This window comes from Myotis davidii, unplaced genomic scaffold (genome assembly GCF_000327345.1).
Source record: "Myotis davidii unplaced genomic scaffold, ASM32734v1 scaffold53, whole genome shotgun sequence".
Lineage (NCBI taxonomy): Eukaryota > Metazoa > Chordata > Mammalia > Chiroptera > Vespertilionidae > Myotis > Myotis davidii.
In genome coordinates, this window is record NW_006286140.1 from 4,000,295 (window position 1) to 4,027,087 (window position 26,793).

The following is a 26,793-nucleotide window of genomic DNA, read 5'->3' on the forward strand; positions in this document are numbered from 1 at the left end:
TCTGGAAAATGTTTGCTTGAAAAAAAAAATTGACAACTGAATTGTCACCTGATGAAACCAGCTCCTTGTTGAATATGAGGTTGCCTTCCAATTCAAATTTAGTGACCCTGTGATCAGTACCTGGAAATGGCTTAGGCTGAGTTGAAAAAGTAGGCCTTGATTAATGTTTTGGTTTGTCTACTAGTATTTTAATTCTGGGGTTTTAATCCTATATTTCTGTGTTCCTGACTTGTGTGTACTTAGCCACTGAAGTTGATATAGGTGAGAGAAGATACATACATGCTCCCTTTTCCTAGGAACTCACTATCTATTGTGTTCTAGGGTATACACCCAAGTTCTAAAACATCCCAACAGAAGCACTGTTGGCATTTCATGTTGTTTCTGAGGCACATCCCTGATGGCACAGGACTTTGTCCCTCCAGTTTCCCAGCACTTCCCAGACACTCCAGCTCAAGGAACTCCGCAACTTTCTCATAATATTCTTTACACACAGGAAAAGCATGATAGTAATTTCTAGTATTATAAGCATTTCAGAATATTTTAATGAATTGTTCTGTTTGTCTTTCAGTCTTCAAGTCCCAGATTTAAGGGCAGGACGAAAAGTTTGCTTTTGCATTCCCCTTCCTGCTATGAATGTTACTTCTTTTAACTTCTGATTGATTCGTGGCTGATTAATTTTAAGTAGCCAGTGCAGGAATTCTCATTAACACCCCAATGGATGATCAGGGTGGTAGGCTAGACCTAGAGTGAGGCTCCCAGCTCCCTAGGTCCTAGAACATGTATTGTTGATTTACGCTGGAGTTGTGCCTACTCAGCAGGCTTCTGCAAGCGCGTGTGCATCCAGCTGCACCCCACCCCAGTCTCTCCTGCCTTGCAAAGGCTTCATCCTCCCTTCACTTCCATGTCTGCCTCTAACCGTCTGTCCTTCCAAGTCCTCCACCCATGGCTTCAGAAAGAAAAGCCACTTATTCAATATCCGGCCCTCAGTATTTACTTCTCCTAGCTAAACTTGTTTCTCCCCACTAGACTGTAAGCTTCCTCTTGCTGACAGGAACTATGACTCTATTTAGACTGCAGCACTTACAACAGTCCCTAGTATATCGTAATCACTTCATGCTTGTTCAAAGAGTAACTGAATAAATAAGTGAACATCTCTCTCTCTCTCTCTCTCTCTCTCTCTCTCTCTCTCTCTCTCTCGTTTTTACTTTTATTCATTTTTATTTCATGCTGAAGTTACTCTCAGGCCATAAGTTTTTGTTTCTTCAGTTTCTGCTGGGATATCCTTTTCTTCTGTGCAGCTTCCTCTTCCGGTTTAGGAACCACCTGCTCTTTCTCAGGAAGGATCCTCAGTGTGTCAGGGGGAGCGCCTGTAAGGGGTAACCCGCGGGGGAGCGCCTGTAAGGGGTAACCCGCCCGTGAGCTCTGTAAGTCCTGCGCTGCATCTTGGGAGCTTTGTTCACCTGGATGTGCTCAAGGACCAGAGAGTCTACATCTAAACCCTAAGTTCAGCATTGCTCTCTGCATTTTTAAGCAAGTGCAGCAAAAATTCAGCATGCTTCTCGGGCCATGATCCTGTGTCCAGCCCCACTGTTAGGCCTGGGCAAACCTACCGACTTCACCATTGTAATGATGGAATGGCACGCACTGCTTCTTTAAAGTGACATCTTTCAGATGGTGGTGACTTTTCAAATCTGCATCCCCTTGATGGCCTGGGCAATTTCACGAGCGTTCTTTTTATTTTTTTTAAATATATTTTATTGATTTTTTTACAGAGAGGAAGGGAGAGGGATAGAGAGTTAGAAACATCGATCAGCCGCCTCCTGCACACTCCCCTACTGGGGATGTGCCTGCAACCAAGGTACATGGCCTCGACTGGAATCGAACCCGGGACCCTTCAGTCCGCAGGTCGACGCTCTATCCACTGAGCCAAACCGGTCAGGGCTTCACCGAGTGTTCTTAAAGTGAACACGAAGATTTGAACCTCTTCATTTGCATGATTATGTGAGGTTTTCTGGGTCAAGTGAATAGCAAACCATTTTCAGAGGTCACCTCTGGCTGCTTTCGGGAAGAGCTCTCTCCTTTTTAAGGAGTTAAAGGGAACATTTATGGAGTGCTTACAGTGTACCATATTTTCTTTTTTTGTTAAATTTATTATGGTGACATTGATTAATTGGATCATATAAGTTTCAGGTATAGATTTCTATGATGTAAGATCTGTATATTGCATTGTGGGCCCACCACCCAGAATTAATTCTTATTCTGTCACCATATATTAGGTCCCCTCCACCCTTCACCCCCTTCTTCTGGCAAGCAACACACTGCTGTTTGTGTCCATGAGTTCCATTTTTTTTTTTTTTATCTCACATGAGTGAAATCATATGGTTCTTAGCTTTTCTAACTGACTTATTTCACTTAGCATAATATTCTCAGGGTCCATCCATGTTGGTGCAAATGGCAGTATTTTGTCCTTTCTTATGGCTGAGTAGTATTCCATTGTGTACATGTACCACATCTTTATCCAGTCCTCTATGGTAGGACACCTTGGTTGTCTCCATATCTTGGCCACCGTGAATAATGCTGCAATGAACATAGGGGTGCATATGTTCATGCAAATTCATTGGGTTTTTCAGGTAGATATCCAGGAGAGGGATTGTTGGGTTATATGGTAACTTTATCCTTAATTTTTTCTTGATTTATGCTGGAGTTTTGCCTGCTCAGCAGGCTTCTGCAAGCACATGTGCATCCAGCTGCACCCCACCCCAGTCTGTTTCGCCAGACTGTTTTCCATGGTGGCTGTACCAGTCTACATTCCCACCAGCAGTGAATGAGGTGAACATGTTTTCCTTAATGGGCATTGTATGAGTGAATACAATTAACTTTTCTATAATGGTTTTCTTTTCTGTCTCAATAATATTATTCCCAGAATAGAATTCTTCCCAGAATAGAATGAGCCCATTTCTGAAATAATACTCAAGTAAGGTTCTGAATTATAAAATATTTACACAGCTTAGTCATATATTCACCTCTTTAAAGGATGCAGCCCTACATGATTCACATTTATGTTGTCTGCATTTTTCAACTGCTTTTGTATATGGGCAATTCTTGTTTTATTTACTAGCTCCCACCATCCACTGCCTTCGGTAGTCTTAACTGGGAGAAGGAATACATCTTTGTATCATTTCATTCAGATTTCATCACTGGCTTAACTATTGACTACCTGCTGACCAAAGGTACAGATCCCTGTGTAGATAGTAGTTATGTTTGATGACAGAATTCAGGTCCCCCAATTCTGGGAAAATGGGACTCCTAGGAAGAACTAAGGATGAAAGCAAAAATGCAAAATAATAGTAATAAAAATTTCAGTACAAGGCACAAAATGAGGAAGGTGACAGTAAAGGTGCAAAAGCTTTCAGCTCATTATAGCACTGTTGCCTTTGGGCTTTAAAAAAACATTCTTAAACCTCAGCGTCTTCATCTGTAAAATAAGAATAATTCATTCAAATATGTATTAGGCATTAGGAGTATTCTAAGAACTGGGGACAAAGTAGTGAACAATACAAAGGACCTCTCCTCATTGAGCTTACATTCTGGGAGAGGCGATAACATGTAGCTAGTGATGTATGCTTTGAAAAGTCAGAGCGCTCAACAAAGCACTTACACTAGTACCTGGCATTTCAATAGCCAAAAGGTGGAAACAACCCAACTGTCCATCCACTGAAAAATGGATAAAAATGTAGTAGTACCATACAATGGCTATTATCTATCTATATAAAAGGCTGATATGCAAAGTGTCCCCGAGGGAATTTGACTGGGAGACTGGGGGTTCTATCGCTCTCTACGATGTGCACTGACTGGCAGGGGGTGGGGCGGAATGAAGATAGGCCCCGAACAACAGCTGGAAGGCTCTGATTGGCCTTGATTGCCAGTCAGGCCTAGGGTCCCATGCATGAATTTCATGCACCGGGTCCCTAGTTCAGGTATAAGAAGGAATGGAGTACAGACACATGCTATAACTTGGATGAATCTTGAAGACATTATGCTAAGTAAAACAGACACAAAAGTTCACATCTTGTCTGATTTTTTATAGTGAATATCCAGAACAGGCAAATCCATAGGGACAGAAAGCAGATTAGTGGTTGCCAGGGTCTGGGATTAGGAGATGGGGTGATGGCTCAATGGGTATGGGGTTTTCTTTTGGGATGAAAATGTCCTAAAATAGTGGTGATCTTAATACTCTGAATGTATTAAATGTCATTAATGGTTCATTTTATTATATATAATTTACCTGACATAATATAAATAGTACCTGGCACCCAATGTTATATTATTTCATAGCAAAACAAAATCACTCAAGCCCTGGCCAGTGTGGCTCAGTTGGGTGAGCATCATCCTATACACCTAAAGATCACTGGTTAGGGACACAGACACTGGGGTGATGAAGGCCTGGGGCGGGTAATGGGGGTGAAACGGGACATATGTAATACTTTTAACAATAAAGAATTATGAAAAAATAATTAAAAAAAGACCATGGGTTTGATTCCCAGTCAGGGCATGTACCCACTAGGTTGCAGGTTAGATCCCCAGTTGTCATGCGTGTGGGAGGCAATTGATCAATGTGTCACTCTTGAGTGGATGTTTCTTTCTCTCTCCCCCATCCCTTCCTCTCTCTACAAATCAATAAAAGCATGTCCTACGGTGAAGATTTTTTAAAAAGATTGCCCAAATAGGAAATTACCTAGGTTAATAAATTATTAAATATATTTTTAATTATTGGAATGCTATGCAGCATTTGAAGAGAATGAACATGATCTAGAAGTACAAATATGGAAAGATGTCCAAGATGTAGTTGGTAAAAAAAATAAATAAGTAAAAGCTAAAGATCAGCATATACTTGGTATGATTTGTTAAAATACACATGCACAGCTCCACCAGTATAGCTTAGTGGTTGACTGGCGACCTATGAACCAGGAGGTCATGGTTCGATTCCTGGTCAGGGCACATGCCCGGGTTGCGGGCTCAATCCCGTGTGGGGGGTGCAGGATGCAGCCAATCAGTGATTCTCTCTCATCATTGATGTTTCTGTATCTCTTCCTCATCCTTCCTCTGAGATCAATAAAAATATATTTTAAAAAATACACAAGCACACACACGTTTATATATGCCTAGGAAACAATGGGATGTGAATATGAAAACAGTGGTTACTTCTGAGGTAAATAGATTGGTCGTGGGTGGGAATTTTTTTGGTACACATTTTGAAGTTTTTAGGTGAGCTTAGAGTTGAGTGTAACATAGCAGTCAAAAAAGCAATAATATGGCATTATAAGAAATACAGAATCTTGAAGGAGGGAGGTCATTACTAAAATTGAGAAAGAAAATGTATTGGCTTCATACACCTTATAGAACTCCACTTGTCACATTCTCAGTGTAAAAATCCTTCTTTAATACCCGAGAGCAGTCTCTGCAGGTGGTCAGAGAAACAGCAAGTTCTTGTGCTTCCCAAAGTGGGGTGTCTACACAAGTGCTCCAGATATTTGCTCAGTGTTCCTAAGGTCCCAAATAGCCCAGCTGGTGTGGCTCAGTGGTTGAGTGTCGACCCATGAACCAGGAGGTCATGGTTCAACTCCCGGTCAGGGCACATGCCTGGGTTATAGGCTCAATCCCCAGTGTGGAATATGCAGGAGGCGGCTGATCAATGATTCTCTCTCATCATTGATGTTTCTATTTCTCCCTCTCCCAAACCAATAAAAAAAAAATTTTTTTAAAGGATAAGGCATATAGTATCTTAAGCTTTTGCGCAAACTTTCCCCTTAACTTGTTAAATCATGTCTTTAAGAATGAGATTAATATAGAAGCTTCAGGCCACTGTATGAAAATCCAGCCACAAATCTCAACTCTTAAAAAAAATCATTTTATTGATCCGATACCATACAAAATTTATTCAAATTACACCCAGTTGAAGTGGTAAGATCACAGCTAGAGAACAGGTTACCCTGTAACAAATCTATTTACAAAATCCATCATAAAAGCTTTTTTTTTACACTATATTACACATTTTCTTTTTTAAACTAGCATACAACACAAAGCTAAACTGATTAGTAGTTTGCCTTCTCCCAATTTTGGGAGAAATATTTCCCTTTGACAAAATCGTGTACCCCGTAGGAAAAGAAACTCCCACAATCTGACAAGTGCCGCCTGACTGACTCGACAAGGCCTCTTCCTTCAAACCTCTCACGCGCCAGAGTTGCCGTGCACACGCTGAGTTCTTACTTCTTCTTCCTGAAAGCTAAAGCTTTAAATACTGCAATTCTATTTACAGATCTACACTTGAAACAAAAATGAAAACAAGACCACAACAAAAAACAAAAACAAAATATAACACTCTTAAAAAATTACAAACCAGCTAGAAAATATTCTGGCAGTGTTTACAAATTAACTGCTATCTTTGTACAAAATTGCTAGATAATGAAAATGTGAGTAGACTACATATCAACTTAAATAAAACAATTGCTATGCACAAGTCTGTACATATAAACACACACCTTAACACTGTTTGACAGCTCATGTGTTGCCCTTTATACAGTTTATTTTCTAAGGCTCACGCAGTCATAATTTGCACACTTGTAACTTTTAGCCATTTCATGTGTGAGCTTTAATAGCAGCAACTCAATGGTACCAGGAAACCGGCATACTTTGACTTAAAGTAACACAAATACTGGAGAACTAACCCACTTTGTGTGCCGGATACTATGTTAAAAAAAAAAAAAAAGACGAATGCAAACAACAAAGTATGGACATTTCATTAATGGACCCCAGTTAAGCCCATTAACTGGAGAAATCTTATGCATGAAGGAACTTTTAAGACTTATTAGTATTCCTTTCATTTTAAAACAATAAATACGGCATTACATTACGAAAGATTTAAGGAGAAATTCAACACAACACACAACAACCTAGCCAGGTGAGCTCAGTCGTTAGACTTTGGAAAAAAAATTAGCTTTGTGCAGCTGGCGGAGAATTACACAAAGCTGGAAGCAGAGGCAGCTAACCAGATGAGATAAATATGGGAAATGGGGAAAAGCTTGGCATAAACGGTTTCCTATCCAGGAAAACACCCCACAGTGCATTTCCAGTAGGCACTTGACACAAAGCTCTCCCCCCTCCCCCACCCCAAAGCTTCATCTCGGACCACATATTTGTACCAAGTCCAGTGTGTGAGGGGAGGAGGCTGGGGATGGAGGCTGAAGAAGGAGGAGGGTAATCTGCACCTTTGTTTTTCTTCCCAAACACACATTCACGCATACCTACACAAATCGTTTAAAGTGCTGGTGTCATGGTTTTGACCCCCACCACCACTTTGCATATTGTGGAACTCTACCTAGAGTAAACTGGCTGGGGTGTTCGTGGTTGACCGTTTTGTAGTTTTCCTAAGGGATATTTTCAATTCAATCACACACGTGAATAGAGTGCCTACTATGTGCCTACCGGTGGGCCAGGCACATAGCATTTCAGTTTCTCTGTTCCTGTTGAGGTTGTTTTTTTGTTTTGTTTTGTTTTGAAATAAGACTCCCTCATCCCCGTGGTCTTTAGCATCCAAGGAATGGATTTGAGGTACTAAGTCACATTCCCGGTGGGAAATGGCCACCTCCCCTGGCCAGTGGGAAAGCCACTCTTGGACATAACTGGTAGGATTTGCAACTGACACGAAGCCTCCCACCCGGGACACCATTCCTGAAGAGGAAAGTGGGAAAACACCCCGGCATTCTATCGCTTCATTTTCTACGCCCGCACTTCCCCGGGTCCAGCTTACTCCTTCATAGGGAAGGGGGACAGGCTGTGGCCAGGGCCGTTGCAGCCCTCCACAAAGCGGGAGCTCCCTGGGCTCACCAGCCTGAGTAAATGCCACTGGTAGAATGCCACTCACACAATGGGATGCCTTCTCCCTGGAGGCCTCTCCATCTGACCGCATCCTGAGAAGTGGTCTCCCTGAGTGCAGTGTAAGAGAGCCCTTTCGCCGGTCACGGGGCCCCGGAAAGCCCAAGGACGGAGGGACCCACACCTGCTGCTCCTTGGGACGGCTGTATCACCTGACCTGGCCCTCCTTTCAAAGGGGCCACCAATGTCAGCGAGGACAGACTCGCTCCCAGCTCCCCTCCTGGGAAAGGAAGCCAAATGGGGCAATGCTTCTGCAGAGGCTGTTAAACCTTAGGTCACACTCGTTCAGATGCTCGGATCAGAGAGGTTCTCTATCTCTGCTTAAATAATTTGAATGAGCAAAAACCGCTTCAAAGTAAACAGTTAAACTGTAATGGTGATGGGTGCCACAGGAATGCTTAAATGGCAGCTAAAAAATAAATTTAAAAGTCTAAAACAATCCACAAAGAACTCCTCAGTAGGTGTTTGCTACAAATCAACTTCAAACTCACAAACATGTTGGGGGCAGGGCAGTGGGAGTGGTTTATGGAGACAGGAAAATCCACAACAGCTCAACAGTGGCAGATCTCAACTATTCTTCTGTATCTGCAACAAGTATTCGAAAACAGGTTCTTCATCCGAAAGGCTGTTGGAGGTTCTCTTGACCTCCAAGTTGGACCCATGGCCCATAGCTTACACTGAATTATGACAGTAATTTAAATATTCCTAAGAAGAGCTGAAGACATCCGTTTCATACTTTTGCATGACTTCAAGTTTACAGTTCCTGCAGTTCCATTCCATATTAGCAGACCCCAAAGACATGCATTCTGCAGAGAAGGCACGGCTTGAAATGCTATTAAGGAAGATTGCTGTATTCCAGTGGCCCAGGTGGCCAGACCCCCGTCTACAGCCCATCCGTCAGGCACAGCAAGCCAATCCGGGAGGGAGGGAGGGAGGGAGGGAGGAAAGTATGGGTGAGAGACACCTGATTGCACATTTTCTCACTTGCTGACTCATCCAGGAGATTTTGGAGCCTGGGGCAAAGCAGGGTTTTCCCAAGGGAGCCTGCAACTGTGCGTTGAGACAATTTATATATATATAAAAAAATTCATTAAAATGTCAGCTTTGTTCTGAAGTCTGTAGTTTACTTCATGATACTATCTTGGAGGAAGAAGGTAGGAAGGGACAACACTGCATGACAGATGTTCTGGTTCCATAATAAAAAAATATTGGTTTATAAGGAGTTCAACAAAGCATAATCAACTACACATGAAGTCTTCCACCAGCGGGAGCTTTTCCAAATCATAAGCATCAAAGAGATCGCTGATGCCTTCTTCCTCCCCGAGGCTTAGGAGATAGTCTTCTTGGAGCAGGGGAGGCAGTAAGTTCACAAACGGTCCTTCTAGGTTGGAAGGAATTTGGTCCTCAGTCTGCTGTAAAAGATTGGCTGGGGAGGCCAAGGGAGAAAGGCTTGCCATAGAAACGGAGCAATCACTATGTCCTGAGTTGGTTGAAGCCAAGTCTGAAAGGAAGAAAATTGGTGGAAACAAAAGTAAGTTAGAATATACAAGTTGCTGTTCCGAAAGCTCTCACCCCCTGCTAATGACAATTAGACAGCATGATGATACAGATCACCTGTCGGCAGTCTCCAGTCACTCACTCATCTTTTAAAGGACCTACTATTAGCAAAAAGAATTTAATTAGCTCCAAAGATTAGAGGTTAACAAGTTAAAAAAAACTTCTCTCTGATATCAACTGGTCATTATTTAAGGAAAAACAAAACAAAATATAAAGTAAATACTATAAAGTTGGCTCCCTAGTAGAAATTCACTGATTTTTAACTTAGTCCAGCGGTTCTCAACCTGTGGGTCGCAACCCCTTTGGGGGTTGAACGACCCTTTCACAGGGGTCGCCTGAGACCATCGGAAAACACATATATAATTACATGTTGTTTTTGTGATTAATCACTATGCTTTAATTATGTTCAATTTGTAACAATGAAACTGGGGTCACCACAACATGAGGAACTGTATTAAAGGGCCGCGGCATTAGGAAGGTTGAGAACCACTGCAGTAGTTCCACCTTATCTGTGGTTTTGCTTCCCCCAGCTTCAGAATTACCCAGAGACAACTGCGGTCTGAAAATTTCAGAAATAAACAATTCCTAAGTTTTAAATTGCCACAGTTCTGGTAGGGTGCTGTCCCGCTCCATCCTGCCTGGGATGTGAATCATCCCTTTGTCCAGCATCTCCTCACCTTAGACACTCCCTGCCTGTTAGCCACCTGGAGCCATATCAGTTATCAGACGGACTGTTGTGGTGCTGCAGTGTGCCTGACGCTACCTCCCAATGCCTATGTCATTCTCCTCACTTCATCTCATCATGTAGGCATTGTATCATTTCACATCATCACGAGAAAGCTGAGCACAGTATTCAGTCAACGATAGTTTGAGAGAGACCACATTCACATAACTTTTATTACAGTCTATTGTTATAATTGTTCTATTTTATTAGTTATTGTGGTGAATATCATACTGAGCCTAATTTATTAATTAAGCTTTTCCATAGATACCTATATATAGGAAAATACAGTCTATGCCAGGGGTGGGCAAACTTTTTGACTCAAGGGCCACAATGGGTTCTTAAACTGGACCGGAGGGCAGGAACAAAAGCATGGATGGAGTGTTTGTGTGAACTAATATAAATTCAAAGTAAACATCATTACATAAAAGGGTACGGTCTTTTTTTTTTTTTAGTTTTATTCATTTCAAACGGGTCGGATCCGGCCCGAGGGCCGTAGCTTGCCCACGGCTGGTCTATGCAGTTGATCCTTGAACAACATGGGTCCACTCATACTCAGATTTTTAAAAAATAAATACTCGTACTTTCTTCAATCCACACCTGGGAATCCATGAGGTCCTGCAATCAATCCTCCGCATACTGAGGGACAATTTAAGATTTGGGGGCATCAAAAGGTATAGGTGGATTTTCGACTTTGTGAGTGGGTCAGAGCCCCTGACCCTATCATTGTTCAAGGATCAACTGTATAGGGTTCAGTACTATCCCAGTTTCAGGCATCTATATTTTTTTGCTCAGTATTAAGTCAGACCTGTTCACTTAAATCACTGCTACTCTTGCTGCTATATTGGGAGGTAGGGAAAAATGAAACACACATACAGAAAACAACAACAACAAAAAACCACAAAGAGCTTCGTTTGCTCCAGGGACAGTGCAGGAAGAAGTTAGATTTATTTGGTTGGGGGTTTCCTTCCATATCCTCACCCCAATACACTGGGGAGAAGAAGGGGAAATTAAGACAAAACTTCTTTGATAGAAGGCTTTTCTCTCCAAACACTTCTCTCTCTAAGGATCTCTGTAGCATCATGGAAAGGTGTGTGGCCAAGGATAGCTCATGATTCACTCAGCTTCACTCCCCACTTCGGTTGGGTTTCCAAACACTGTAAGGAAATGGTTTCTGCCAATAGCCAAATCCTGCGGGACTCCATTCGTGGGTGGAGGAGTCATTAACCCAAGGTCATTATTTGATTCTGCAATCTAGTGAAAATGCCTTTAAAAGAAAGTTCCCTTCATAACAATAATAACAGAAGATTTTGTGTCTTGCCTAGACTTGTAGTTCTGATACAGAATTCTTCTAGCCTGGCCGGCATAGCTCAGTGATATGGTCACCTTCATTTTTAACATAGTTTTCAAATGACAAATACAAGAATTGTTACCTTTGGAAGTGGGTTTAGAGATATTCCCATTGTGGTCTTGGTTGTTTGTTTTCATTGGACTGTGTGTTTCAGTCTCTTCTGGACACAAGTAAACCTCAATGGGCCCTTGGGTACTTGCCAAGTGTATTTGCAGGCTCTATAAACAGAAAAGAGTGAGGAAGGTTCAAAATGAAAGTTCTTTTGGAAATGAAAGCAATAGTAATTTTCATCTAAAAATGTGAAATAAGGGTAGTTTTCTTAGTTCATTTTGCTTTGTCACAGCTAGTCTACCTGTACCAATGACTGCCATCCCCTAGAGGACAGGTCAGCAAACTATAGCCCAAGGCCCAATCCAGTCCACAACTGATTTTGTGAAGAGTTTTATTGGCCCAGAGTCATGCTTACTCCCATTATTGATGCATGGCCTCTGGCTAGGTGTTTGTTTGTTTTTCTCACACAGAGTTGGGCAGTGAGCAGTCCCAACAGAGACTGAATGGCTCACAAAGTCAAAAATATTTACTGTCTGGCCCTTTAAAAAAAATTTGCTGACTCTTGCCCTGGAGAAGGTGAATTATGCTCTCTAAATATATTAAAAAAAAACAAAAAAAGCATCACACAAACTATTAAAGGGTGCTTTTAGTGTTCCAAATACAATATTTTCATGTTGTTATTCCTTTACGGTAGGGCTTTTTTAGTGTTGAACTTTAATAACCACTGGAACGGAGTTTAATAAGAGAATGCAGCATGCTAATATTTAAAATTCCTCTTCATCTAGGTCATAGAGCTATTATTATCACTTAAGGTGAGAACTCTACCCTAGATGAGAGCTTGCAAATTTCATTCTCTTTTTACTTTCTATGCATATTCTTTTTACTACATTTCTTTAACTTAGAGTTATAGTCTGGGCCTCTTATTAAACTACATCTGAAACCAATCACAAAAATACGCACCCTACTTTCTTACAACATGCTAGCCTATGAAACAAACCAAAGTCTCATTCCATCTCTTAAAAGTAAACATGATATAAATGATAAATTCTGAAATGTTCTAAGTTAGGGAGATACTTTACAGCATTTCTATCTCTTTTGTAGTGGGAATTATATTTAGAGTAATCAACATAAAATTCTCCAAAATTTCAAATTGATTGGAACCAACAAATTATGAAAAAAAGAAAGTACAAGAGGGACAGGCCATTGCATACCACCTTGAGCTGAGTGCCCTGCTTTGTTAAAATTAGATCTTTTGGACACGCAATATATATTGATCGGTTGAAATGTTTTTAAAGTTAGCATTAAGTAAAATAGATGGGAAAAGAAATTTCTAGTTTTCAGGAGGATATGAACTTTAACCATGAATCAATGATTCTTTAACTTCAGGCATTCCAGAAAGATCTCTGCAGATGAACAAAGACATCTCCTTACCTCTATTGGGTCAGGCACTTCAAGTCTTGTTTCTGGAGGGGCTTTCACAACTATAACAGTTTGGTCTTTAAGGCCACTAATTTTTCGAATATCTTGATATGTAGCATAAGCTAACGTAACGAGTGTTAAGGAAATCTTCCAACTAATTGCCTCAGATAACCATTATGAGATTAACAAAATAGATGCATGGAAAAATTTTGAAGTATTTTATGATTTATAAGATTATATCTGTTTTGCCTTCTAGATCTTTAAATATATGGGATCTTCCACGAATCTTGTTTTCTGGGTGATATTCTAAACAACAAAAGAAATGCATACCTTTTTCCTGCCCGTTTTTAAAAAGTCCATGGCTTAAAATATTAAAATAAACACAGAAACAGCAAAGTTAATTTAACAAAAGAAAACCAAGGCCCGGCTGCGGTGGCTCAGTGGTTGAGCATCAACCTATGAAACCAGGAGGTCACGGTTCAATTCCCATTCAGAGCAACATGCCCAGGCTACAGACTCAATCTCCAGTAGGAGGTGTGGAGGAGGCAGCTAATCAATGATTCTCTCTCATCACTGATGTTTCTATCTCTCTCTCCCTCTTCCTTCCTCACCGAAATCAATAAAAACATTTAAAAAAATAAAAATATTTTAAAAAAAATAAAAGAAAGAAAACCAAGACCGATTTGGTCCAGGATTTTCAAACCAGGTTCCTCTGGAATGCAGATATTCCCTGTTCCCATGAAGTATGCTATCGCTCAAGTCGAATGATGGCAGAACCCAATTTACAGGAAAAAAATTTTAAGCTCTATTAAACATAGTTTTTTGTAACTTCTAAAAACTTCTATCTTCTACTTGACTACTAGCAAGTGTCAGCAGTCACCCAAATGCATGAATGAATGAATTAGTAACAAATAGATATATTAGTGGAAGAACTCAGAATACTGCGGAGGCAGGCAATATATTTTCTTAAGTGTACATGGGCTGGTTGTGATTATATATTGAGTGTCAGTCCTTCTTGGTTAGAAAAATGATCCTTTATATGATATTATTAACTCTATCAATATTTCAGTGTTCACGAGGAAGAAAGTGGCTTCCAGATGGCCTGCAACCTGAATGAATATGAGAAACACTGATTTAGGAAAAGAGAGTAAAATAATATTCAGTACTACTGGTTGTTACATCTGAGCACTGAACAGTTCCTTTAAGGGCCTGGGCAGCCAAACCTGCAAGGATGCCATGAAAGAATATGGTACTTATTATATGAGAAAAGTATCCATGCAAGCTTGCCTAGATAGACAAGCTTTTTACTTGGCACTAAGAGAGAACATGTCGCATGGCTTTCTTATAAGGGACATGGAGTAACATAATGTACAATGTCTTTACCCAGCAGTTAAAAAATGGTAACCCTCCAAAAAGATGCACATAACAAAACAGCAAATCACAATTCAATGAAGGCATTTCTACGGGTAATATAATGTAGCTAACAGAGTCTATGATCTAGCATGTTTAACACAGAAACAGGACTTGGTGAGCCTAGAGAAAATAATATCCCACAGAATAGTAGCTTTTTACTAGAAGTCGAAGGAAGCTATGAACCCATTCATCGGGGGGAAAAGCACATCCACCCAATCTGCACATACATTTATCACGACGACCTTCTTTAAATCTCAATAATTGAGACAACAGCCAATTAACTGGACAGCTCAAGCAGGATTCCAGGTTTTAGGTCACCATTTATCTCATCAAGAAAGACCACTGATACCGTTATAAAAGTGTTGACATGCCCTGGCTGGATGGCTCAGTTGATTGGAGCATTGTCCAGTATACCAAAAGGTTGCGGGTTTGATTCCTGGTCAGGGCATGTGAGGGAGGCAACCGGTCCATGTTTCTCACATCAATGTCAATGTCTCTCTCTCTCTCTCTCTCTCTCTCTCTCTCAACAGAAATGTATCCTCAGGAGAGGATTAAGGAAAAAGAAAAAGTCTTAGAAGAGCTTTGAATTTTTACTGAGAACACTGGGAAAACTGATAACCAGGTACTTACACCATAGCCTACTGTCAAAAAACTATGTGACAAGAACTCAGTAAAATAAAAACTCATCTACAATTACTCAACATGCTGCAGGAAAGAAAATTTCAACACATTTGTGAACAAGCTGTACCCAATTTGGAACTGAATGGCAAATGGAAATAAATGGTGCAAACATATTCTCTAATCTTATAAACTTAAAAGTGCTTCCACGGTGGCTCCCTCCTGAATTTGCTTCTTGGGTTAGCAGCCCCCTGCAAGGTAGCTTTCATTCCCTGCAACAAAGGCTGCAGAGAAAGCTAATGTAGGTGACAATGCCATAAGCTACAAGCTGCCAGCCACGTGTAACTGCCACATCTCCTCGCTGGGGCTCCCAGCTAAACAATGAGTGAAAGACCTGACAGCCACTCTTGCTTCTTCCCCTGTCAGCCCACTCTGGCCACCATTAGGTGTTCATATCAGCACAACTTTCTCCATATCACTAATCATCAGCTGACAAGGTTAATCTTTTGGTCAAAAGAAATAAACAATTGCTGTTTCAAAAAAATTACCTGAATTGGAAAGTAAATGTCCCGCACCCTCTAAGGGAAAGCCTATTGGAGAGGAGACACGAGAAGAACATGGGCAGGACACATTTTATTTCCTGTCTCACAAAGGTAAATGTGGAATAATAGAAGTCTGGAACTAAAATGAGAGATGGGGTCATTTAAAATATTGCATTTGTCTTCTACTAATAACTGAGAAGACTGAAAAATCTTCTTGCCGAAACAACGAAACAATCTCCCTAATCTTTTGTCTGAAGTGAGATGATGAACAGTAAGCTGTAGTGAGATGGTCACCAGACTGTTAGCCTACAGAGAACAGGAATTGGCTTTCTATATTTTTATTTCAAGAACTACTACTGTTTGCAGACGAACAAATATATTCAGATTTCTTGAGCCTTGTGGTTCTTCTGAAATCAGTTTCTGGTGTTGTGAATCAGCCTAATGCTCTCTAAAACTTATAGAATAATTTTTTATACTCAATTTCTTCAGCTATATAGCTCAATCAGACAGATTCAACAAATTCAATTGCTCCAATAGCTGATGAAAAGAAAGTAGAATGTGAGAACCCCAACAGTGACAGCTAACACCCACCCAAAATCTGGGAAGCCAAAGATGAATCTGTGGAATGTTGTCATTAATATTAATACTGACACCATTCGTATCTATAATGGTGTTGCCTTACGCAGTGAGTGTACCATATATATCAACCACACATGAATTTAAAAAGTTCCCTCCTTGCTGTAAAATAGACATAATAGATGATTATCTTTCCATAACTACTGACTTCTAATACAAAGTGGGTTCTCACACACACACACACGTACACACACACACACCTCACGCATGTGCATAAAACCAAAGTAAAAGTCTACCTTGTGCATAAAAGTCAGATTGTCGACTCTGGAAATAGTCTAGAAAGCACTAACCCCCAGTGACCAGGTGGCACAAAGGATATCTTTGATTCTCTGAATCCTCGGTTAACAGTTTGAGGTCCAGGGTGCAGCTTTGGATCAGTTCATCTAATTTCTTCTCTTCCTGACTGAGCTCGGTCACTTCCTTTGACAGGCCTTGACACTGGGCCAGCATGCCCCCATCCTCAGACAGACTGCAGCCCCTAGAAACCCAAACACAGACTCTTCATGGCTCCTGGAGAGGCCAGCGGGAGGAGGGAAATGGACAAGCAAGGGTGGGCAGGGAGAAACGATCCTTTGGGGGAGTGTCCCTTTCTTGACATAGGAGGTCCCAGTGCTTGTTTGCCAAGTGTTAAAATTAGAACATTTATACATATATATTTTTTATACGTATAGTCCTTCACTTTTCATACCATAGAAATTAAGTGAAAAACCACTACTGTTTCAGCTTTCTTTCCTACAGAGGAGGCCTGTGTCCGCAGAAGGCTCAAATTCATAGGGCAAAGAGGCAGCTCCTTCTTGCCACGTGCCTCCCAGAGGTGGGGGTGGGGTGGGAGGTGGAAAGCAGGTAGGAAAACACAGAAAGATAGAACAATTTGAAAGAAAAGATAGAATGATTCAAAATTCAACAAAACATCATCCAACAAGCACAAAAGGCCTTGGTAATTTCTGGGGGTCTTATGCCAACATATAAAAAGGAAAAGCAGGTTAAGGAAACAGATACAGGAACTGAGACATTTGACACTGGCCTTAATTTATTCAGAAAGTGAGTTAATCTGCTGTGAGAACCATGGATAAAGATAGTTGGTGACTGTGTGTATACCGAGATATGTTAATACACAGCCATAGTTAATTTCCAAATTCCTGTTGGAGTTAGGACATGTGCAAGCATTTATGAGATTACACACATGGACTTCACCGTATCAAATGAACAGCATTCTACTTTACACCTACAGGACCCTAATTAATCCCAGGACCCCCTTGCTTGTAGCTAATGAAATAGAAACTCTTTTTTATCTCGGACAGTATCTAAATAGGTCTCTTCCTAAAGAGACTTTGAACTTGTGGCTAAGGAGTTGAGGAAGGAGAGAGAGGTGAGAGAAGAGAGTAGGAGAACAAAAAAACTGAAGTGTGGGTATGAATGTGAAAGTTAGGATGGAGAGGAAGCTCAATGTTTGAATGGACCCCCATCAGAGCCAGGGAATGGGGTGGGGGTGCGACTCATACTCACATCCATTGCACGTTGTTTTTAGACTTCTTCTTAATGAGGTGGATGCCTTCCAGTACATTGGTGATATCATAAATCCTTCTCTTTTGCACTTTCAGCACCTCTGCTGCCTTGTTCAAATCCAAGACCCCATCAGGTGACTGGCTCAGGAGCTGAATGAACTTCTTGGTGAGCAGACCAAGTGATGTATCATACCGTGTTTTTTCTGAGGGAGATTTTGGAGCTTAAAGAAAAACAAAAACCGAGCGGGTGGGGGGTAGGGGGGAAGGTAAAGAAATGAGGGGTTTCTTTGCAGTTGAGCAAGCCCCCTCTCCCACTGCAGCCCAAGTATTAGTATCAGAAGCAAAGCCATTTCTGTCAAGTTACAGAGAAAGCTATGAAACTGCTTTATTAGAAAAGGAAGGGACAGTTAAAATTCCTGTTTGTGAATTTCTCAGTGGTTTCTACATCGGTTCACCCGATTCCCTGGAGCTAGTAAAGTATCCCACACACAGTAGGTGCTCAAAAATGTCTGATGAACGAATGAGAAAGTGCTGTAGCCCCATGGGATCAGCACACGTGGAGTCTAACCCCATGGGGACAGGTGAGGAATCTCCCCAGCATTTCGTGCCGGGCTCAGACAGACCCACTTCAGCTGGCCTTTCAGGCTCCCGGGTTGTGTGTGTCTGTAACTTGTTCACCAATGTATCCGATGATGCTTCATTTGGATGAAGACTTTCTGGACCCTGGAAGTATCTTTCAATCATCTCCCTATCCCACTTGAATAAAATTCCTTACTTAATATTGAGCCTATTCTCTTACAGGTCACAGGTCAAGGATTTAACGTAGCAGTACACACAATCTGTAGATTTTCTGATACGAAAACTACAGGAAAGGTGAGAACAAAGTCTAACGAGGCCAGAGACATAAAGGACTGGCTAGCCATCTCCGACCTACTTTCCTCTCTCCCAGAAGAAACAATGATCATATCAATGGAAAGGAAAACTAGCAGCAATTCATTGGGCTCAACCAATTCTTACGCTGCTTTATGTTGAGCTAGAGATTTAGACCGACACAGACATTTGCGACTCTGGCACAGTTCGTCTACACCCACTTAGCCTCAGTCTCTGAAATAATGTCCGTTAAAGAAGGTTAAAATTAAATTTGATTATAGAACGGAACAAGGAGCTTATATTCCGAGTTGAAAAATGAAACTGCACACATTTCAAGAGGACTCCCCTTAGGTCAGTATTTAGGCACTGGAGTGACTCGGTAAACCTTTCGCTGGGTGTCTGCAGACACTGTATTTACTTTTTGGATAGGCACAGAAAGAAATGACAAAGAACAAAACATGCCAAAGTTTCTCACACCTTGGCGCCCTTCCAGCCGCAAGCTTTGAAAGTTGGGAGCCCACACCACAGAGAATCAGAGATGAAAGAATCCTTACTTTTGGGACTGTCTGGACTTCGCAGTGCAGCTCTCCCTTTGCCCTTTGGGGTTTTTAAACCATCTGAGAGGTACTGATGACCGCTTTCTCCTAGCTCCAGCCTTCGCTTGGCCTGGAATAAGAAAGTACAATCATTCGTCTCGGTCACGTGGACAATCACAAGTGAGGCTGCGTGGGATCTGGCCCCCGCCCAGCGCTGCAGCCTCGTGCCTGCTCTCACACCTTGGCTCCGCTCGCTCAGGGTCTCACCACTCCCCAAGCTCTCTCTTCATCTGCAATGATCATCCGTACACACTCAGATGGACAAATCCAGCAATCCTTTAGGATTAGATCCAGGCGCCACGTTGTTCATTTATTCACTGATTCAACACATGTGCCAGGCATGGGGCTAGATACTGAGAATCCAGCAGGCACCATGGAACTGAAGTTAACTTTCCCCCAGTGAGCCTTTCCTGCCTCTCTCCATCTCTGACCTGGGTTGTGCTTCCTCAAACACCCTGTCTTTATGTGCATCATAACACTTATTAGATATCAGAGTTATTTTACTAATCTGTTTCTCATTTCCTTTCAGGCAGGGACTGCTTCCCATTTATCTTTGTATATACCTAGTGCTCAGCACAGAGCCTGGGTTTCTATAGGTCTTCAATCTCTGTAACACAACTGGTCACAGACTACAGATGGTCATTCATCACAATAACAAATATTGCGAATACTCAATCTTGGGCTTCAAGTGGTATTATTTCCGCCATTTAGTCACTAAACCTGGCATTTAAATGAGAAGTCCTCATAAAAGTTTTAAATTTATACTCATTTCACTTTAAAATTATCCACTTAGTGTCTTCTATGTACTGGGCACTGGACTTGGGGAACAGAGGTAAGGAAGATACTCTACCTAAGGCATAGAGTCCACAAGAGCAGAGAATTAAAGAAATCATTGTTGAGTATTAACTGTATGGGTGTGATGGGTGTTTCAGACAGAAGTGGCCCCAACAAAACACGACACACAGCAATGTGTATTTAGGTTTATTTTAGGACAGGTTCTTCTAATGAGGGATTCACAATTTCAAAATAACTTCTCATGACACAGAAACAGAAGTAATAATTTATCAGCTGATGATAAATATTCAGCTTCTCTATGAATGTTGTCAGCAGTTTGTATTGTTCACTACAGTAAGCAACTAGCCACACATGGCTCACTTGGTTGAGCGTTGTCCCATGTACCAAAAGGTCACTGGTTCAATTCCCAGTGAGGGTGCATGCCTGGATTGCAGGTTTGATTCCCCAGTAGCAGGAAGTAGCTGATCAGAGTTTCTCCCTCTCCCTCTAAAAAAATCAATAAAAACATACCTTTAAAAAAAGATATGTCTTTGGAGAAATAAAATGCACATTGGATTTTGAAGACAGTACAAAAAAAGGGTAAAATACCTTAATTTTAAAATTGATGACTTTAAATTGATAGTATTTTGGTTTTATAAAATAAGATAGAATTAAAGTTATTATTTCACCTCTTTCCTCTCTATTTTTTTACTATGTGGCTTAGTTTAGTGGCACAGATTACCTTTCTATTGGCTAAACATTGTCCTAAGAATGACAATTCACAAATTTGTTTTTTTCAAACTCATTTCCCCCTCCCAAATACTGTCCAATCCTTGTGTGGGTCTGTTGTTATGTTTGGCCCAGGAAAATTCCCTCTTCACCAGGCAAATGCCCCCTGATTCTTCTCTGGGGAGTACCCCCCTACCCAGCCTGAGTACACACAGGTCTGGTCAGTCACTGTGGTCTGTTCTCCCTTCTCTCTTCCCTTTACCCACAGTGGCTGGTTAGGGTGGCACATGACCAAAGCTGGGTGAACCAAGGCCAACTCTAGGCCTTTTTTTTTCTGGAGCTGCTGGCAAGAAGGGGGGTATCTTCCCGGTAAAGTTGATAAGTTGGAAGCCAGAAGCTACCTGAGAATGGAGGCCCCACAGGGGAAAGCAGAGTGGAGAGATGGAGGGAAAGGGGCCCCAGACTCTTCAGTTACATTAGTCAATAAAATTTCCTTTTTGCTTAAAGCACTTTGAATTGAGAACCTGAAAGTGTGGTCTAAGCAATAGCCTGTGGGATTAGCTGAGTATGGTGGGGCTGGCAGAACTGTTGGAGTGGCAGTTGTGTCGGTCACTTCATTCGAGGCTGGCTTACCTAAAAGTAGAGAAGAGAGTTGCCATGGAGGCCATTTTTCTCTGTAGAAACTAATCCAAGATAGAGAGCTATGCTCCCTGCCCATGCTAAAGGCCACAGGAGGAAGGCAAGTGGGAAAAGCATTTGGGGCCGGGAACTCGTGTGCCCCTAAGGCCGTATTCTCCCGAATCCTCACAATAGGGGCCCACCACTGGCCAGCAGCCTGGGGAATATTACTTTTGCCAAAGGCCTATGGAAGCAGTAAACTGTGGGCTAGAAACGGAGATGGAACTTTATGAACCAGGACTACTTGTGATGTGTCCTGGTCACCAAGCACCGAATGTCAGAGTTCACCAAATCTAAATACTAGACAGAAAAATCTCCATTTTAAAGGCACTTGTATGGCCAGAGAATCTCTACGTCTAGAAAGCAAAGGCCTATGAGGTCTCAGCCTCCAAGACAATCAACCACTGAAGCGTATAAATCAACACCAACAAGACCCGAGCTTTGTTTGAGAGGGTAGAAATCGAGGTGACCGTACTGACCCCACAAGCAAGCCACGTCCCCACCAAGTCTCCAAGGGCCAGCATTCCCGCTGAGGACACGATGTGCGACAGGAGGCAACCACTGCGTATTCCTTTCCTTTTCCAAATGGATGTTTCTGTTGGGCTTCCCTGCTACCCCTCCCCCACTGTTCAGTGAGCGGGGGTTGAATTGGACTTGCGAGGACACAGTACTTGCAGTTCCTAGGTCAGAGGATGGGCGTAATAACTAGACTCTTTGGGGAAAGGCTAATAATTTCTACACATGTTGGAGCGGCATTACTTTAACTTATCAAACTCAAGCACACGCTTGGTAAGACAAACAAAAAAACAAACCAAAAACTAGACTGGGGGATTTAAACAGTGCAGGTAGTCTCTGCCTATACCTCCTGGCTCTGGGCTGAGCACCAGGGCAGATTAAAATCTATTCTCTTGGTCATCTTATTAAAAAAACAAACAAACAAAAAAAAGCAGCGTATTGATTTTAGAGAGAGGGGGAGGGAGAAAGAAACATCGATGTAAGAGAATCATAGATTGGTTGCCTCCCCCAGACCAGAGGTCAAAACAACAACCTAGATATGTGCCCTGACCGGGAACTGAACCAGCAACCTTTTGGTGTATGGGATGACCAAACTGAGCTACACCAGCCAGGGCTCATCTCAAGTTTTGGTTGCTCTTATTGTGAACATCTTGCTGAACTGAGAGTTACTCTGTTTATAAACAGATTTTCATATTACAGGCCCCCTACTAGTCAAGCAACTAATCTTTCTGGTGCTCAAGAGAAGGCCCAGCCATTTGGTCTTAAGCAGGAGTCAAAGTTGGACATGAGAGATGCTGTGCAGACCACCCACATGGCACCTGCCTGGGATCTCAGCTCCAACTAAGATCACATTCCTCAGTAACGAACAGTGGCACTGTTAAGCCTTTCTAAAAACATATATGAAAATAACAGGATTAATGGTCAGGCAGACAAGCAGTGGGCTGTGGGGAACATCCAGTTTCTATCTGCCCCGCATCTATTGCCCCTATTGTTGTTGTTGCTGGGGAAGGTTTCTATGTCTCCACGCCTGAAAACAAAAGGTCTACTATTGCTCAACATCTTAAACTGACCCTTGCCATGCAGGTTACAAAGGTGAGGACTGTAATCTGGGCCTGCCAATCAGTGCATTCCTTAACTAAGTGCACCCTTAACTAAGGTGACTAGTTTGGGGATGGGCCCATGAACAAAGAGGATGAATCAGTCAATCCTGGGATTTTTGTTGAAAAGTACGGGGTTCTTTTCACTGGGAGTTATTAGGCAGTAGGGTGTAAGCCTGGAACTACTTGGCAACTGAGCCAACAGAGAAGAAAGCACAGTTAAGACCTGGAAAGAGGCTGAGTCCCAACACCTTTGAGGGAGGTGCTAGATACAACTAGGCTGAAAGGCAGTCCTACTGAAGGCATTCACTTCTGTGAGCCAACAAACTCCCTTTTTGGTAAGAGGACAACTGAGTCAGATCACTACCACTGGCAACCAAGAGTCCACATAGACATGGCTCTTTACTATTAACTATAACACAATGAACATTTGAGTGCTTATAGTATCTCATGCACCATGTTAATTGCTTTCTAAATGATTGTGTTATCTCATTTTCACACAACCTCATAAGGTAGTTTCTATTATCTCCTATTTTACAGGAGAAAACTAAAGTTTAGAGTGTTTAAATAACTCTTCTAAGATCCCACAGCCAGTAAGTATGCCTACACCAAAGTCCATGCTTATAGCCACTTTATAAAAGTGATTGTAAAAAATATTTGAGCCCAGCCTGTGTGGCTCAGTGGTTGAGATTCAACCCGTGAACCAGGTCTCGGTTCAATTCCCAGTGAGGGCACATGCCCAGGGTTGTGTGCTTGATCCCCAGTAGGAGGTGTACATGAGGCAGCCAATCAATGATTCTCTCTCATCATTGAAGTTTCTAGTTCTCTCCCTCCCTTTAAAATCAATAAAAACATATTAAAAACATTTGAAGAATTTATTATATTGACACCATCTTACTTTATGATTGTATTTTTAAAAACTTTTCATTATTTAAAAAAACCTCTCCTTTATAAATAAATGCACATTGTAACTCAAACAACACAACTGGGTATACACAGAAAGCATATTTTTCTCCTAATCTTAATCCCGAATTCCCTTCCTTAAAGACAAGCACTATTAAGTTACTTTGGCATTTGTTTAAGATAGTCTATGTAAATACACATAGCACGCCTTAAAAATTTTTTCTAAATATACACAACCACACCTTTAGAAAATTTTTACACAAATGGTAGCAAACCACATACTATTCTTACAACACATCTTAGGGTTTGATTCCTATCAGTATACTTAAAATGACCGTATTTTTCATAGGTGCATAATATTGTATTACTATACAATGACTTGTTTACTTAACGAGAATCCTACTAATGGATGTTCAACACTCTTCTATAATTTTCCCAATTAATATTCATGTTGGCATAGTGGGGTAGTTACTACTAGTATATACCCATCTTGCACTGAGGCAGGTAAGTTAAAGATTACCTATAGCCTCCGTTAATAAGTCATACATACCAAGATTTGAATCCAGGTCTGTTCAAATAATATGTTAGTGAGCACTTCCCAAGTCTGATTGAGATGCCCCTCCTCTGCTGTCATAGCAACTTACGGGCTGCCAATCATAACACATGCTCCAGTTTTTCTCCCTGAACCAAAAGCTCAGGACTTTAGCAGCTAAATTTCCCCAGAGTCTTGTATATGACATGCACTCATTCAAATTAACTTATTTATCTTGAATGAACCAAGAAATAAATTCCCAAAGTCTCTTGGCAGGTAAATCACAAAACTCCAACGTTATCAACATGTAAAGGGAATACTAAAAAATAAATAAATAAATACACACACACACACACACACACACACACACACACACACTCAAGGCCTGGTGCCTGGCCTGTGCCCTCTTGCAATATGGGACCCTTCAGGGGATGTCAGAGGCCCAGTGCACAAATTTGGCCCGATCCCTGCAGGCCAGGCCAGGCCGAGGGATCCCACCAGTGCACGTATCAGTGCACCAGGCCTCTAGTATGCACATAAGATCTTTGGTTAATCTCTTCCCACCCTCCCTCTGAGATTCATTAGTCTGTTCCATGTTTCCATACCTGTGCATTGAGTATCTGCCCCCTAGTGGTCGCTGCATGTCATAGCTACCAGTCGAACGGTCGGACACAGCATATTAGCCTTTCATATATATAGATGTGTGTGTGTGTGTGTGTGTGTGTGTATGTATATATAGGTACCGTATTTGCCGGCGTATAAGACGACTGGGCGTATAAGACGACCCCCTAACATTTCCACTCAAAATACAGAGTTTGTTATATACTCGCCGTATAAGACTACCCCCTCTTCCGCACACCTTCCACACACCAAATAAAAGGTAAAACAATATCAGATTTGATTTTAACATTTTAATTTATATTCAAATGCTTATGACATGCAGGAAAACTGTCACAAGGCTGTATGTAATCAAACATATACATAAAACAGTGCAAGTTTATTACCGGTAAACATACCGGTAATTCACTAAAGAAAACACACTCTATAGACTGGTACCGTAGATGCTTCTCAGGAACACAGGCAAGCAGCCCACAACCTAGAGGGACTGTCAATGATAGAAGACAACCATACACCCAGTATGGTATCGCGATTCGTGATTTTGCGCTATCATACTGGGTGTATGGTCGGCTGTGTGCGATTTTGCGAGTGTGGTAAAATCGCATAACAGCAAAATCGCATAACAGCCGAGCATACACCCAGCAGCGCTGCTGATGCCTGAACGGTATGTGGAATGAAGTGGGCGGGCATCGGGAGGCCACTATGGCACGGGGCAAGCACTAGGGGCAGTCTATCTGAAGTGTACCTGGCGTATAAGACGACCCCCCACTTGGAGGCATATTTTTCAGGGCCAAAAAATCGTCTTATACGCCGGCAAATACGGTAGGTATATGTACTTATATATCCTGGAGATTAATTTCTATAGAGAGAGGGTACAAGTATGTATGTGAAACACAGTTTATTCTAGTATTATTAATTATTGTATTATTTTCCATATGAACAACTGTAAACCTACTTTTGCCCCACCTTGTATTTGGAAATATTCTCAAAAAATATAAAGGGGAAAAGCTTAAATTGTATAAAGATATGTATAATATGATCTCACGGGGGTAAAAAAATTTTAAAACTATAGCTTTCCTGCCCTGGCTGGTTTGGCTCAGTGGATAGAGCATTAGTCTGTGGATTGAAAGGTCCTGGGTTTGATTCTGGTAGGGGACACATGCCTGGGTTGCGGGCTCAATCCCCAGTGGGGGGAGTGCAGCAGGCAGTCGATCAATGATTCTCTCTCATCATTGATGTTTCTATCTCTCCCTCTCCCTTCCTCTCTGGAATCAATAAAAAGTATTTTTTAAAAATTAAAAACAAAAAAGTATAGACCTCACTACAAAATTTTCTGTATCTAGAAGAAAGATCTGGGAAGATCCACATCAATTGTTAGAGGAGATAATCTCTAAGAACTAAAATACGTGTGTTGATTTCATGTTTATAGTTCTGTAGTATTTGTATTTTTAAAAGTAATGTGACTATACACATGTTACATTTATCCCTTTCATCCTGGCAATTCCACTTCTTGAAGTATATTCTGGGAACATTAATGTTGTTGCTAGAGCTTATCTATCAAAAAAACAGCACAGCCAGTGTTTTGAATATTTACATTTTTCCACGTGTCCAAAAATCTCAGAATAACAATTCAGTAAATAATTGTACATTTATATAATGGAGTGTTACGCAATGAATACTGATGTAAAGCTATATGTAAGTTTTTTAAAAAGCAGGTATGAGTAGTAAAACTATA

The 26,793-nt window shown here is 41.4% G+C and overlaps 1 protein-coding gene and 1 long non-coding RNA gene across 3 annotated transcripts in view; one reads left to right on the top strand and one right to left on the bottom strand.

Annotated features, from left to right (window-relative positions):
• LOC102768593 overlaps positions 1–19,163 on the top strand; it is a 77,132-nt gene extending 57,969 nt beyond the window's left edge. The window contains exons 3-4 of the long non-coding RNA XR_435329.2: positions 17,842–17,911; positions 18,547–19,163. This is a non-coding gene — a long non-coding RNA (uncharacterized LOC102768593). The remainder of the gene's footprint in view (positions 1–17,841; positions 17,912–18,546) is intronic.
• E2F3 (E2F transcription factor 3) overlaps positions 5,890–26,793 on the bottom strand; it is a 77,416-nt gene continuing 56,512 nt past the window's right edge. The window contains exons 2-7 of one of the 2 annotated variants that reach the window (XM_015559739.1): positions 19,170–19,281; positions 17,747–17,948; positions 16,560–16,718; positions 13,044–13,158; positions 11,644–11,779; positions 5,890–9,433 (exon numbers count right to left, since the gene is read on the bottom strand). In XM_015559739.1, coding sequence (XP_015415225.1) covers positions 9,171–9,433; positions 11,644–11,779; positions 13,044–13,158; positions 16,560–16,718; positions 17,747–17,948; positions 19,170–19,281 — 987 coding nt within the window. In that variant the 3' untranslated portion in view covers positions 5,890–9,170. Of the gene's footprint in view, positions 9,434–11,643; positions 11,780–13,043; positions 13,159–16,559; positions 16,719–17,746; positions 17,967–19,169; positions 19,282–26,793 lie in introns of both variants that reach the window. The other variant, XM_006757275.2, reaches the window with a different exon arrangement.